The sequence below is a fragment of the Brachycentrus maculatus genome, unplaced genomic scaffold, assembly GCF_059751285.1.
Source record: "Brachycentrus maculatus isolate JH-2025_06_01 unplaced genomic scaffold, ASM5975128v1 h1tg000587l, whole genome shotgun sequence".
Lineage (NCBI taxonomy): Eukaryota > Metazoa > Arthropoda > Insecta > Trichoptera > Brachycentridae > Brachycentrus > Brachycentrus maculatus.
Genome location: NW_028281327.1, coordinates 78,468 through 92,497, shown reverse-complemented (window position 1 = coordinate 92,497; position 14,030 = coordinate 78,468). Strand labels below are relative to the sequence as shown.

The following is a 14,030-nucleotide window of genomic DNA, read 5'->3' as shown; positions in this document are numbered from 1 at the left end:
GTTGTATTATCTTGATAGCGCAGGAAGACCAATGAAAACTTGACGCCATCAATTTCAATTAACATTTCCTATATTTTGTACATAAAAACTTCTCTTTACTATACTCATCCGCACCCAGTGGTGCATAGGGCACTGCATTGTATTATCGCAGTATTATCTTGTTGGCACAGGAAGACCAAGGAAAACTTGACGCCATCAATTTCAACTCAATTTTAATTGACATACCGCACACACTCGCTCGCAAGCGGAGGACCCCTACTGGACTCCGAGAAGGTGAAACTCTCACCGCCAAGACAGGTTGTGAGCTACATGACTCATATCGTAGTCATACAGGAGAAAGTGACCAAGTGCATTGTTTTACAAAAACGTGATCATTGACCATTTGATATCTTACTAGATTAATATTGCCCTGAAAAAATCCCAAAGGATTTGAAACTTGGAAGTATAATATGTTGACTTGTTAAAAATGACTAACTGCATTGATGTTTATTTTCTTGCCAAGCAAAAGAGACTTAAATGGCCCTCCTGAACATTTTGCGTTTTGTTAGTTGGTCACTTTCTCCTGTATGACTATGATATACATTACAAACTAAAAGATTGAAAGCGTATATATTGAATACATACAAAAATCAAAAATATGCAAGAACTATTGCTAAAGGTGTAGAAGAATCCCGCTTCAAACTCCTTCAGACGCATGGAACAGATCAATATCCAAAGCTTGCTCTCCCTCAAACCATTTGAACTCATGTGGTCGATGTCCGTCTGGATGCACTTCTCAACGTCGTCACGGTTTTGCAGGGAGCGCATCGTCAACACCACGCGGGGCGACGTCCACAAGATGAACGTGCCCTCGCTCGTGCCCAACACTGCCTACCTCTTCAGGGCCGTGGCGTACAACAAGAACGGCGCGGGAGCCAGCACGCAGGTTCGTGTACTCTTGCCATTATTTCCAAATCAATTATTTAAACCCTAAAAACATACAAAAAATAATATGAAAACGTACATGGAAGATGTCAAATAAAACCAAGCATATACCAAGTTTGGCCCAAAGAGCTTTGCATTACAATTTAAAATCAAACACTGGGCATTTTAATATTAATTTTGTGTATACCTTTGTCCGCCTCCATAGTGTAATGGTCAGTAAGCTCAACTACCATTATGGAGGTCCCGGGTTCGATTCCCAGGGGGGGTCAAATAAATATAAATGATTTTTCACTCTAATATTTATTCAATATTACCCTGGACTGGTACCTTGAGCGGACGACTGATCACCTTTCCTTCGTGTGTTAACGATCAAGATAACACTGCGTTTATATAATGCAGAGCCCTATGCACCATTGGGTTGCGGATAAGGGTTTGAATTGAAATGTATACCTTTGGGTATAGTAGTACCTGAATTTTGGAGAAATTTTTTTTGTAGTAATAAAGTTTGTCTCTGTCTGTAAATTATGTTACGCTGTAGACTAGACCCTTACCTTGCAATCTGTATGTGTCCAGGTGCTGGAGATCAGCACGGGCTCCGAGGAGATGTCCCTGGGGCCCCCGCGGGACCTGCGGGTGGTGGCGGCGGGGCCCGAGGAGCTCTCCGTGTCCTGGCAGCCCCCGCTGCCCATCCCGGGCTCCCGGGTCACCGTGGCGCAGTACCAGCTGCTCTGGACCGAGGTAAGATGCCCCCTTTCCTCTCTGCGTTCCGGAAAATTCCGCTAACTTAACGCTAAAATCACACAAAATAGGCTTGAACTTTTTCAATCAAGTATATATTAACCTTTAGACCCCCCACTGGAACATCATAATCCATTGTTAACTTTGTGCAATACCACTTTTTTAAAACACTTATTTGTGACTACCGGTTTCGGAAAGTTATTCCATCATCAGGTTTGGTTGGCACCAAATTTGACAATCTTTCTTTTCCCCCCCAGGGTGACTCCAGCGAGGAGCGCTCGCTGCTGACGGCGGAGCACGGAGCCCGGCTCGGGGAGCTGCGCCCCTTCACGCTGTACGCGCTGCGCGTGGTGGCGCTGGCCGCGGGGGACGCGGGGGGTGCGGCGGGCGCCGGCCCGCCCTCGGAGCGCGTGGAGGCGCGCACGCCGGGCGCCGCGCCCTCGCTGCCGCCGCTCAACCTGACGCTGCTGCCCTACACCAGCTCCGTGAGTCCAGAGACTAAATTGTGTCTATCGATATCTTCACCTATGGTCAGAATGGGAAAGCTGTTTGGTTCACGAAGCTTTCAACAGATGGCAGTTGCGACTGAGATGCAGATACGGTTGTCAAGATATTGCATATATGGAATGTTTAAGAATTTCTGGAATATGGGTGTTTAATAATGAGCTAATTATTTAAGCCAGCTAAAGACATGTCATAAGCCCCGTGAATGCCCAGACTCCCAGTTTCCTATTGAAAAAATGATTCTTCGTTTCGTTGTTGAGATACTTAATATGTCTTCTTCTCTTCTTTGTCATTTGTATATATATATATATACACACTCACACTCACTCACTCACACGCACACATCCATACTCACGCACACATTCGCACACGCACGCATATGTATGCACATGCACACGCATGCACAGACAGACAGACACACACACACATACAATCACGCACTTACACACACAGACACAGTCAGACACACACGCACACACACACACAACACACACACATGTGTGTGACGATGTGCATAATAATGTGGTGTCTGTTTGCAGAGCGTGATGGTGAGCTGGGAGGCGCCGCCGGCGGAGGGCCGCCACGGGGACCTGACGGGCTACAAGGTGCGCTACCGCCCGCACTCGGGTCGCGCGCGCGCCGCGCTGCTCACCACGCCCGCCGACGTGCGCAGCGTGCTGCTCAAGGACCTGCTCCGCCAGGCCACCTACCAGGTACCGGGCCCCAGGCACCAGTCCCCCCGGAACACCGTCCAGTATTATCTAGTAATATCTGTAACTCACTGTGTGTGTCCAACGCGCCTTCTGTATCCGTGCTACTGTTGCAACCACACTCCTCTTCATTCTGGAACACTCCCCAGTATATCAAAATACAGCTCTTTGTCCTTGCAAGTGTCGCAGCCGCGCTCCCATGCTCTCTCCCATTGCCAATCCTTATAGAAACTTTTCATTCTATCATTTAAGAATGCTCCTTGTATCTGTGTAACTCAATGTGTGTATCCAACACGCCTTCTGTGTCCATGCTAATGTTGCAAGATCATGGCTCACATGTCCTCTCCCAATGCCATCCTTCCGGAAACTCTGCATTTCATTGTTTCCAATGTATATCCTGTATTTTTAATTTATGTTTTACTTAGTAAATAACACCGACCCATCATGACGTATGGAATCGAAAGTAGAGCGGACACCGCTGCCACAAAAAACGCGCTTAGAGTGTCAGAAATGAAGACTCTGAGAAGCATAACAGGCAAGAGTCTTCGAGATAGATTGAGAAATGCCAAGATCAGGGAAATATGCGAGATCCAAGATGTCGTTAGGTGGGGAAGGCAACGAAGGGGACAATGGAATGGTACATGTGAGGAGAATGGAACCATCCAGACTCCCCCACATCGCATTGTACGGCCAACCCCATGGTAGACGACTCCCGGGCAGACCACCAAAGAGATGGGCCGATAATAATCCTATAATAAGAAGAAGAAGAAGAAGAAGAAGAAGACCATTTCTTAAAATCTACTGTGACACGTGTTTCGATGCATTCCGCATCATTTTCAAACACCGTATGTGAAGCTAATTCTAAATTTTAGAGTTGGGTCCTTGGGACGTTTAACCTTTTAACCGCGTTCACTTTGTTCCTGAGAGACGCCCGTGCGCGGCGGTATTTCGCCATTTTTTAAATGATTACTTTTATCATGTATTTAGTTAAGAAACGATTTATTTTCCTAAGCAAAAACGTTCAAACGTTGGGATTCATTGTGCCTTTTTGGTACTCTATAATACACTTGTGTCACATTATTCTTGAAATATATCGTAATATAAACAAATAAGATCGTAACATAAATAAATCAAAGCACACATCGTGTGTCACTCTTACCCACTGGCGATGCGTAGCGTCGAGAGTGAGACAGATATAGGGCATGATTATGGCGCGGACTAATTACCGACCGCAAGAAAAATAAGGGATCTGTTCTTTTATTTATCCTTGTGATGTTACAAATTATTAGTCAGATATTTCAACAGATGTCATAAGGCCAAGGATTGATGTATTATTTTATCCAAAGTTCCACACCATGAAAAAATCCCTCCAAGTTGAACTGAGGTTCGAAACTTGGAGTAAAGTAAAAACACAAACAGTTATGTCAGCCGCGTACAGGGAATGTTTTGTGAAAACACATACGGTTATGCGAGCCGCGTGGATCCGGCTAAGGTTGAAGAGGGGGTAGTAGCTATTTCTTTTATTTATTTATTAATTTAAAAAATAGTGGTATTTACTAAGTAAAACATTAATTAAAACTGGATAGATTTTACCACAAAGTGACTGCCGAATCAATTAATGAAAGTATATCATATACATGCAAGCGTTGCAGCCACGCTCCCGTTCCCTCTCACAGTGCCATTCTTTCCGGAGACTCTTCATTCTATCATTTCAGAACGTTCCTCGTATATACTTCACTCGCTCTGTGTAGCAATTCAATTCAATTTCAATTTAATTGTTTATATATTTTTTGACATCTCATCAAAGATGAAGAAGAATATGGAAGTCTGGGCATTTACGGGGCTGACGACCGTCATAGGCTGGTTTGAGTGATCACTTTACACACGTGTAACATTCACCAATTCTACCCATTATTGACAACCACACTACTCAAATTCTCGGAAGTTCTGTATATATGAACCAATTTAGAAACCTTGTTCTTGAATCACTAGAACTTCACTAGCGACATCTATTAGTGAGATGTAAAGACGGTCGTCAGCCCCGTAAATGCCCAGACTTCCATATTCTTCTTCATCTTTGATGAGATGTCAAAAATAATATGAAAATAACTCCTGTAATTGGAGATAATCCAGATTTTGTGAACAAGTATTTGGACACACTCAAAATGTTGTTAATTGTTTATAATTAACACACGTTACAAACTAAAATTTAAACAGTGACACAAACGTTAACAAAAAAATTTAAATTAGCGTGAATGCTCTTGTAAAAGATGTAGAAGAATACTTAGGAATACCCCCTCAGGCACATGGAACAGGTATTGTTCAGCATATCTTCCTACAGGCATAACCATCGGCAGGTTGCTCCTGCGTATAGGAATGGGAAACAATCTATGCTGACGCTGTCTTAGGTAACTATCAAACACAGCTTCGTGCCCATGCAAGGTTGCAGCCACGCGTTGAACACAGCTCTTGTGTTCATACAAATACTGCAACCACAGCAGTCAGCAATTGTAAAAATGGTCCTTTTTACTGTTAAAATGTGCTCCCTCAGAAGAATGTGTGGAAATTCATTGTATGACAGAATTAAAAACGAAGATATGCATGGCTGAACAAGGAATAATTGAAAAGATTGTGTTTTAAGTTAGGACAGCCGTAATGTATGTGAGCGAAACATGGAACTGGCAAAAGAAGGATGAAAGCACAGTTAATGCTGTTGAAATGCGTTCCCTCAGACGAACGTGTGGAAAATCATTGTATGACAGAATTAAAAACGAAGATATGTAAGGAAGGAATGTAAGGCTGAACGAGGAATAATTGAAATGATAAGGAAGAGTTCTTTGCGGTGGTATGGACATGTGGAGCGAATGGATAACAAGAGAATGAATAAAAAAATATATGTGGCGAATGTGAGCGGGGAAACAGAACGAGGATGAACGAAAAAGACTTGGCACGATCAGATCAATCAGAACCTAAAATCTGGTGGCGTCAAAAGTCTGCATAATCGGAGGGTGTGTACGACTAGATGTACGGATGTGAAGGAAGCGAGGAGTGTATGTCAGGACAGAAGAGGGCGTCCCATCCTTTCTGCCTACTCCTGCAGTGAAATGGCGTGATAGTAGCAGTAGTAGTAGATACAAACGTTCATGAAATCAACGCGTAGCCATGAAACAAACCTTTTTAAGTAGCGTGAATTTATTTTCGAATGAAATTTGATTTACTCAAAAGATGTCATTGAGTTAGACTACTTATAAACCCGCGAAAACACTAGACCGGTCTTGAAGGGTAAATTGAAATTGAACAGGCCAAATATTTAACAAAACGCTGCTAAAATTTATGCTAAGTTTTGAAAGAATGACACTTTTCTTCAATATTATACATATGGAGAGATCCAGATATGCGAACAAGGAATCCGACGCACCAAAAACTTGTTTATACGTAACATATATTTTTTCACAGGTTCGCGTGTGTGCTTTCAATGTGAACGGAACGGGACCGTTCACGGAATGGCTGTCGGTGGAGACCCTGCAGAATGACCTGGATGAGAGCCAGGTTCCGGCAGAACCTAGCCCTTTGAAAAGTGAGCCTTCCATCCTTTTTACTATCTACATAAGTTTTGTCCGTTTTGTCCACTTCTGTAGTGTAATGATCAGCACACACGGCTACCGTGTTGGATGTCAACGGTTCGATTCCCAGGGAGTGAGGGGGGGTAAAAATTTTTTTTGTGATTTTACACTCTAATGCAGGGGTTCCCAAAGTGTGCGCCAGTCAAGAGGGGCGCAGTGGGTCGATTCTCTACCATTATCTAAAACCACAAATATTCTCGGGTACCTATAAAGCTACGATTTCTATTTTGAGAGCTAGCATCTTTCTACCCAGCTACTATTATTGTAGGTACCTATTTCTTACGACTGTAATATATATATATATATACATTGTGGCAACCCACTCTACCATGGCAACCCAAATCGAGTGAAATAACGAACACCCTACACGAAGCCCGCAACGAACGGAAACGAGCCCGTTACACTTCGCCGCCGCCCGTCCTCAGATCGACACGTATTTCAACTGTTCTCATATTAGAATCACGCGATTATTCTTAAGTATTTTCTTGATTGTAATTTTATAGAACTGAATAAATTTGTGTTAAAAGTAATCCGCTTTCATCTTGCTTCCCTTCTGATAAATTAAAGTGGTATTCAACTAGAAACCACAACATATATAGTCACATTATCTATTCCAAATAGCTTACTAAAGTAGGGCGCCGTGACAAAATACTAAACTTGTAAGTGCGCCACGGGCTGAAAAAGATTGGGAACCCCTGCTCTAATGTATATTCAATATTACCCTGGACTGGTCCCTGAAGCGCAGGAGTGATCATGTCTTACCACAAAGTGAATTCCATAACAATAAAATACATCACTCTCCTTACCATCCATTGTTCACTTTGTGTAATACCACTTTTTTTAAACACTTATTTGCGACTACCGGTTTTTGGAAAATTATTCTATCAGGTCATTAAAATTAAAATAAAATTACTACATTAAAATTATTCAAATCAAAATATAATTATTAAGTTATCAATGCTTTTAATATAATGGTCAGCGTGTTTAGCTACCGTGCTGGAGGTCCCGGGTTTGATTCCCAGGGGGGTGAAAATAAATATTAGTGATTTTACGCTGTAATATTTATTTAATATCACCCTGGACTGGTTCCTGAAGCGCAAGAGTGATCACCTTGCCTTCATGTGAGTAATGATCAAGATAACACTGCGTCAATTCGATGCAGTGCCCTATGCACCATTGGGTGCGGATAAGGGTTATAAGTAAGTAATTTCTAGATCCTTAGGCTCAGTTGAGACACGTATGATATAAATATATCTTGATATATCATCCGTAGGGTGAATAACCCAATGCTTGCCTCTGAATTCATCAACAAGATGGATTTCTCTCTTATTCCTCTTTTTCTCCCCTCATTTGAGCTCTTCTTGCAGCGGAAGCCGGATCGGACTCTATATATGTGTCGTGGGGCCCTCCCCTCCGGAACCAGAACACGCGGGTCAGCGGCTACATCCTCACCTGGGGCAAGGGCATCCCGGATGTGTACTTCAAGAGCCTCGGGGAGCAAGTGCGGCACTTCACCATCTCCGGGCTGGGTAAGGATACTCGATAAACCGCTCTTTCTTCTTCTTCCTGGCTCCATTCAAACTTGTCGTCTTTGTAAACTGTCGTCAGACTATCTTTTACGTCTTCCGATGCCCTTTTTGTTCTCCCAAGGTCTCCATCTCAAGATCTTAGGAGTCCATCTTTTGTAGGCTTACCTCGTTAATTTGCAGAGCCGAACTCGGAGTACGTGATCACCATCTGCGCCAGCAACAGCTCTCGCTTCTGTCTGAATTGGCTTACCTTGTTAATTTGCAGACCCGCACTCAGAGTTGTCATTGCAGAATATTGTCAATTTGCAGAGCCAAACTCGGAGTTGTCATTGCAGAATATCGTTAATTTGCAGAGCCGAATTCGGAGTTATCATTGTAGAATATTGTTAATTTGCAGAGCCGAATTCAGAGTTATCATTGTAGAATATTGTCAATTTGCAGAGCCGAATTCAGAGTTATCATTGTAGAATATTGTTAATTTGCAGAGCTGAATTCGGAGTTGTCATTGCAGAATATTGTAAATTTGCAGAGCCGAACTCGGAATACGTGATCACGCTGCGCGCCAGCAACCAGGTGGGCGAGGGGCCGCCCGTGTACGCCACGGTGCGCAGCAAGGACCCCAGCGAGGCCGACGGGGACCTGGAGGCGGGCGGCGAGGCGGAGGAGGGCGAGGAGGAGGAGGAGGGCGCGCAGGGCGGCGCGGGGCGGGGGCGCGCGCCCGGCCTGGTGCCCCCGGTGGGCGTCAAGGCCGACGTGCTCAGCGGCACCACGGCCGTCGTGTACTGGACCGACACCACGCTCACCAAGTCGCAGGTACGGACGGAATGGAGACATATCGCTCACTCCTTTCAAGAACGTCATAAATCAAAAACCGTCAATTTTCAGTTGTGCATGTTTTCGGAATGCCCAGAAAATGTAGTATATCCCAGCAAAAGCGGCATATTTTTAACATAATATTTACCCGCTGCAGGGCAGAAAGTGTCGTTTTTTCATTTCTAAGAAAAGGTATTGTTTAATTATTTTTTTAAATATACTAAATATTTTTCAAATGGAGAAAAAACCTTCAGGTTTTACCTAAAGAGATCTGTTGCACAGTAAAAAGTACAATAAGTGGCTCTATCTTTATTTTTAACACATTGTATTATATTTTTAAACTTTACAAACGTTCTCCAGAAAAATCAAGTTTTTTGATTTATGACGTTTTTGAAAGGAGTGAGCGATATCTCGACTCAATCTATGCCCTATGCCCTACGGTTTGATGACTTCCCAAACAAATAACCAACCCCACCAGGTTGCCAGGTTGCCAGTCGCACGTACGGACTGGCCATAACTTGAGTTATTCTTCTTAGTGTGTCTTGTCTCCCCGTAATTGGCGATCACTATGGCTATTGCCACAGATGGCTCTAACACTAAGTACTTGTTTTGCCGGAAATGGCCCTAACTGTGTACTTGTTACCCCGCAGATGGTGACTGACCAGAGGTTCTACATCGTGCGCTACAACGCGGTCGGCTCCCAGCGACAGAAGTACTTCAACACGACGCATCTCAACTGCATGCTGGACGACCTGCGCCCCTTCACTCAGTACGAATTCACCGTCAAGGTCGTGAAAGGTCAGTTTGGTCTTTTACTTACCACTTTAAAGTGAGAACTTTTCCTTTAAATGATACCACTTTGTATCTAACTTTTTTCCTTTATTAAAACTACTTTGAAGTGAGAATTTTTCTTTTGAAAACACCGTTTTGAAATGAGAACTTTTGCTTGAAAATTCCACTTTGCAGTAAGAACTTTTCCCTTCCATGATACCACTTTAGATGTGAAATTTTCCTTTGAAAATGTCACTTTGAAGTAAGAATTACTCTTTTGAAAATATCACTTTAAAATAAGAACCTTTTTTTAATACCATATTTAAGTATGAATGTATAAATGTATGCTTGCCTATTAAAAAAATACCACTGTGAAGTGAGAACTTTACACTGAAAATAACACTTTGAAATGAGAACTTTTCCAAACTTACCAGTTTCAAACTAAACGACAGGTAATCGCGAGTCGCCGTGGTCGATGGTCGTGGTGAACAGCACCCTGGAGGCGGTGCCGGGCTCCGCCCCCCGGGAGGTGCGCGTGGCGCAGGGCCCCACGCCCTCCTCGGTCACGCTGCACTGGCTGCCGCCCACCAAGGCCAACGGGGCCATCACAGGTAGGGGGTCTGTTGATACTAAATTGCCCCGTGCACCGTTGAAAGGTGAATTTTTATAAATGGTCCTGAAAAGGACTTACAGATAACTGTGCCCTATGCAACATGTGCCCTGTACAACATTGTCCGCTGATCCATGACAAATTCACATCACTCCCATTCAAGGTCAAATCAGCAATCTTTTAGAAGGATGCTGTATTCTTTAATTTGATAATGACGTTTCGTGAGTAGGTCCTTAAAAATTAATATGACGTAAAATTGATTGATTGTCCGCCTCCGTAGTGTAACCCTTATCCGCATCCCAATGGTGCATAGGGCACTGCATCATATAAACGCAGAGTTACCTTGATCGTTAACACATAGGCTCCGTAGTGTAATGGTCAGCACGCTCGGCTACGGTACTGGAGGTCCCGGGTTCGATTCCCAGGGGGGTCAGATAAATATAAGTGATTTTTTCACCCAAATATTTATTCAATATTACCCTGGACTGGTGCCTGAAGCGGAGGGTTGATTCCTTTTCCCTTAAGTTATTACGATTAAAAAAATCCCAAAACATACCCCATGAGCTAGTTTCCTTGTAACACTCTTGTGTTTAACCCATCCGCATATCAGTTTTTTTTCAAAACATGTATATAAAGACACTAATTGAATGTATCCCTGCAAGAAAGAAAGTTGCCCCGCCCGGAGGGGAGGTGTTACGGTTTGTCAAACAACGAGGCGCTAATATTTTGCACCTGATAAAACGAGAACAAACATAGAAATAATCTTTAAATGCAGAAAAATGTACCGCGCACTAAACAGACTGATGTTTGTGGAAGCCGACCAATCACAACGCTCGCGTGTTTGAGGCGTCAACGGCGTTCAAATTCAACCGAGTTATAAAAATAAACTATCGCATAAAATTATAACTTTTACTGTTTTACCAATAAATATGGTACATATAACTATTATGCACGTATTTTAATGTGTGTCTACATCAGAAATGTGATAAATTAACATGAAAACTTGAAAAAATAACTCGATAAAACATTACTCCTGGGATGTAAAGTTTTTATTTCTAACTGATTTTAGTTGGTATTTCAATCAAAAAGATAATTCTATCCTTACAGGGACATCTTTGGTCAGGTGTCGTCAATAAATTTGTATGAAAATTATAAGGAATAATGCATTACAAAAAGCTTTCTTTACTGATTAGTACATAAATATCACACGAAAGTATCTTTATAATATGAACTACCACGGATGGGGGCGTGGCTTAAACTGCGGCTGATTTGCAAATGTAAAAACATACCTACCGCCAACGTTTGGTGCAGATAGGCCGATGGGTTAAGAACAGTGTCCGTCGATGGTTGCTTCTCGTTGGAAGGGACAAGGTAGAAAGTGATTTTAAAAAGTCCAGGTGTAATTATTTTATTGTAAAACCTTTATGCTGTAAATTGTTATTGTATCTATTGTAAGTAATGTATGTAATCTAATAATTAAAAAAAGCAAATAATAATAAATAAAAAATTGTATTAACATGTAAGTATTTCAGCTCAGCACACAAAAAAGATCAGCACACACTGCTACCGTGCTGGATGTCCCCGGTTCGATTCCCAGGGAATGGGGGGGGGGGGGTAGAAATAAATATTTGTGATTTTACACGCTTATGTATATTCGTCCGCCTCCGTAGTGTAATGGTCAGCACGCTCGGCTACCGTTCTGGAGGTCCCGGGTTCGATTCCCAAGGGGGGTAAAATAAATATAAGTGATTTTTTCACTGCAATATTTATTCAATATTAACATGGACTGATACCTGAAGCGGAGGGCTGATCACCTTTCCTTCATGTGTAAACGATCAAGATAACACTGCGTTTATATGACACAGTGCCCTATGCACCATTGGGGTGCGGATAAGGGTTTATTATGTATATTCAATATTACCCTGAACTGGTCCCTCAAGCGCAGGAGTGATCATGTCTTACCACAAAGTGAATACCATAACAATAAATTCAATCACGTTTGGCGGCAAGTAGGCGGATGGGTTGGATAGCGAATGTTATCGCGACCGCTGTCTGGGTGTATGGTGATGTTTCCTCGCTTCCCGCAGGCTACGTGATCCTGTACACGACGGACCGCAGCCGGCGCGACCGCGACTGGGTGGTGCAGGGCGTGCTGGGCAGCGGCACCTCGGCGGGCGTGCGCGTGCTGCGCGCCGCCACGCTGCACTACTTCAAGGTGCAGGCGCGCAACGCCCTGGGCTACGGGCCCTTCAGCCACGACGTGCCCTACACCACGCCGCCAGGTGAGAGACCACCTGTCGGTCACTTCCACACCACTCTGCTACACATCAATAACACATTGTTCACTTTAACACTACTCTGCTACCAAAAAGGACACATTGGTTACTTTGACTAACAACACCTCTGTATGCCAGCCAGAAACATATTGGTTATTTTAACTAACACTACTCTTTACTTACAACATTTTGATTGTGTCCAAATACTTGTTCACAAAATCTGGATTATCTCCAATTACAGGAGTTATTTTCATATTATTTTTTGACATCTCATCAAAGATGAAGAAGAATATGGAAGTCTGGGCATTTACGGGGATAAATAACTCCTGTAATTGGAGATAATCCAGATTTTGTGAACAAGTATTTGGACACACTCAAAATGTTGTAAATAAATTATCTGGTCAAATTATAAGCTTAATAATACAAATGAAAATGGTATTTCTGGCGTTTCTCATGTGTGTGATTATAATCCAGGATTCGGATCTCACATACTAATATAAGAGTTTCTGCTTAATAAAAAGCTTCTTTACATCTCACCAATAGATGTCTCTAGTGAAGTTCTAGTGATTCATGAACAAGGTTTCTAAATTGGTTCATATATATAGAACTTCCAAGAATTTGAGTAGTGTGGTTGTCAATAATGGGTAGAATTGGTGAATGTTACACGTGTGTAAAGTGATCACTTAAACCAGCCTATGACGGTCGTCAGCCCCGTAAATGCCCAGACTTCCATATTCTTCTTCATCTTTGATGAGATGTCAAAAAATAATACTACTCTTTATCAATGAGAAACACACTGGTCACTTCGACACCACTCTGCTACACATTAATAACACATTGTTCATTTCGACACCACTCTGCAACCCATTAGGAACACATTGGTCACTTCAACACCACTCCGCTACCCTTAGGAACACACTAGTTACTTCAAAACCACTCTGCTACCCATTACTACACTGCTCTACACCAGTGAGAAGCACATAACTTTAATGAACTCCACTCTATCTCCACATTGGTCACTTTGACACCACTCTGCTACCCATTAAGAACACTTAAGTCACTTCAACACCACTCTGCTACCCGTTGGGAACACATTGGTCAATTCAACACCACTCTGCTACCCGTCAGGAACACATTGGTTACTTTAAACACTACTCTACCTCCAGCGAGAGACACATTGGTCACTTTAACCGAGTGATAAACACATTCGTCACTTTAACCTCACATTTGTGCCATATATATTATTCAACCGGTTTTAACTTTAGACACTTCATTATGACCATTTGTGTTCATTGTATGTACTACTAGTTTCGGAAAGTAATACATTGAAATATCATTTAAATACATGTTTAGAATGCACATTGCATGCTTTGTTTCATATTCATCGTGTATTTGGTAAGCATGGTATAATTTTATAGAAATTTGGACATTTTACAAATCAAATTGGACATTTAACAAACCAAATTGGACGTCTTACAAATCGAATTGTACCCCTTACACACCACATTGGTAATTTGACAAATCAAATTGGA

At 42.5% G+C, this 14,030-nt stretch overlaps 1 protein-coding gene across 1 annotated transcript in view; it reads left to right on the top strand.

Annotated features, from left to right (window-relative positions):
- Nucleotides 1-14,030, top strand: part of LOC148301267 (neogenin-like) — a 53,185-nt gene that overhangs the window by 14,673 nt on the left and 24,482 nt on the right. Inside the window, exons 12-21 of the mRNA XM_088273535.1 lie at nucleotides 799-925; nucleotides 1,498-1,662; nucleotides 1,920-2,147; nucleotides 2,706-2,879; nucleotides 6,333-6,453; nucleotides 7,867-8,028; nucleotides 8,558-8,841; nucleotides 9,492-9,639; nucleotides 10,065-10,223; nucleotides 12,310-12,504. Of these exons, the coding sequence (XP_088129661.1) occupies nucleotides 799-925; nucleotides 1,498-1,662; nucleotides 1,920-2,147; nucleotides 2,706-2,879; nucleotides 6,333-6,453; nucleotides 7,867-8,028; nucleotides 8,558-8,841; nucleotides 9,492-9,639; nucleotides 10,065-10,223; nucleotides 12,310-12,504 (1,763 nt within the window). The remainder of the gene's footprint in view (nucleotides 1-798; nucleotides 926-1,497; nucleotides 1,663-1,919; nucleotides 2,148-2,705; nucleotides 2,880-6,332; nucleotides 6,454-7,866; nucleotides 8,029-8,557; nucleotides 8,842-9,491; nucleotides 9,640-10,064; nucleotides 10,224-12,309; nucleotides 12,505-14,030) is intronic.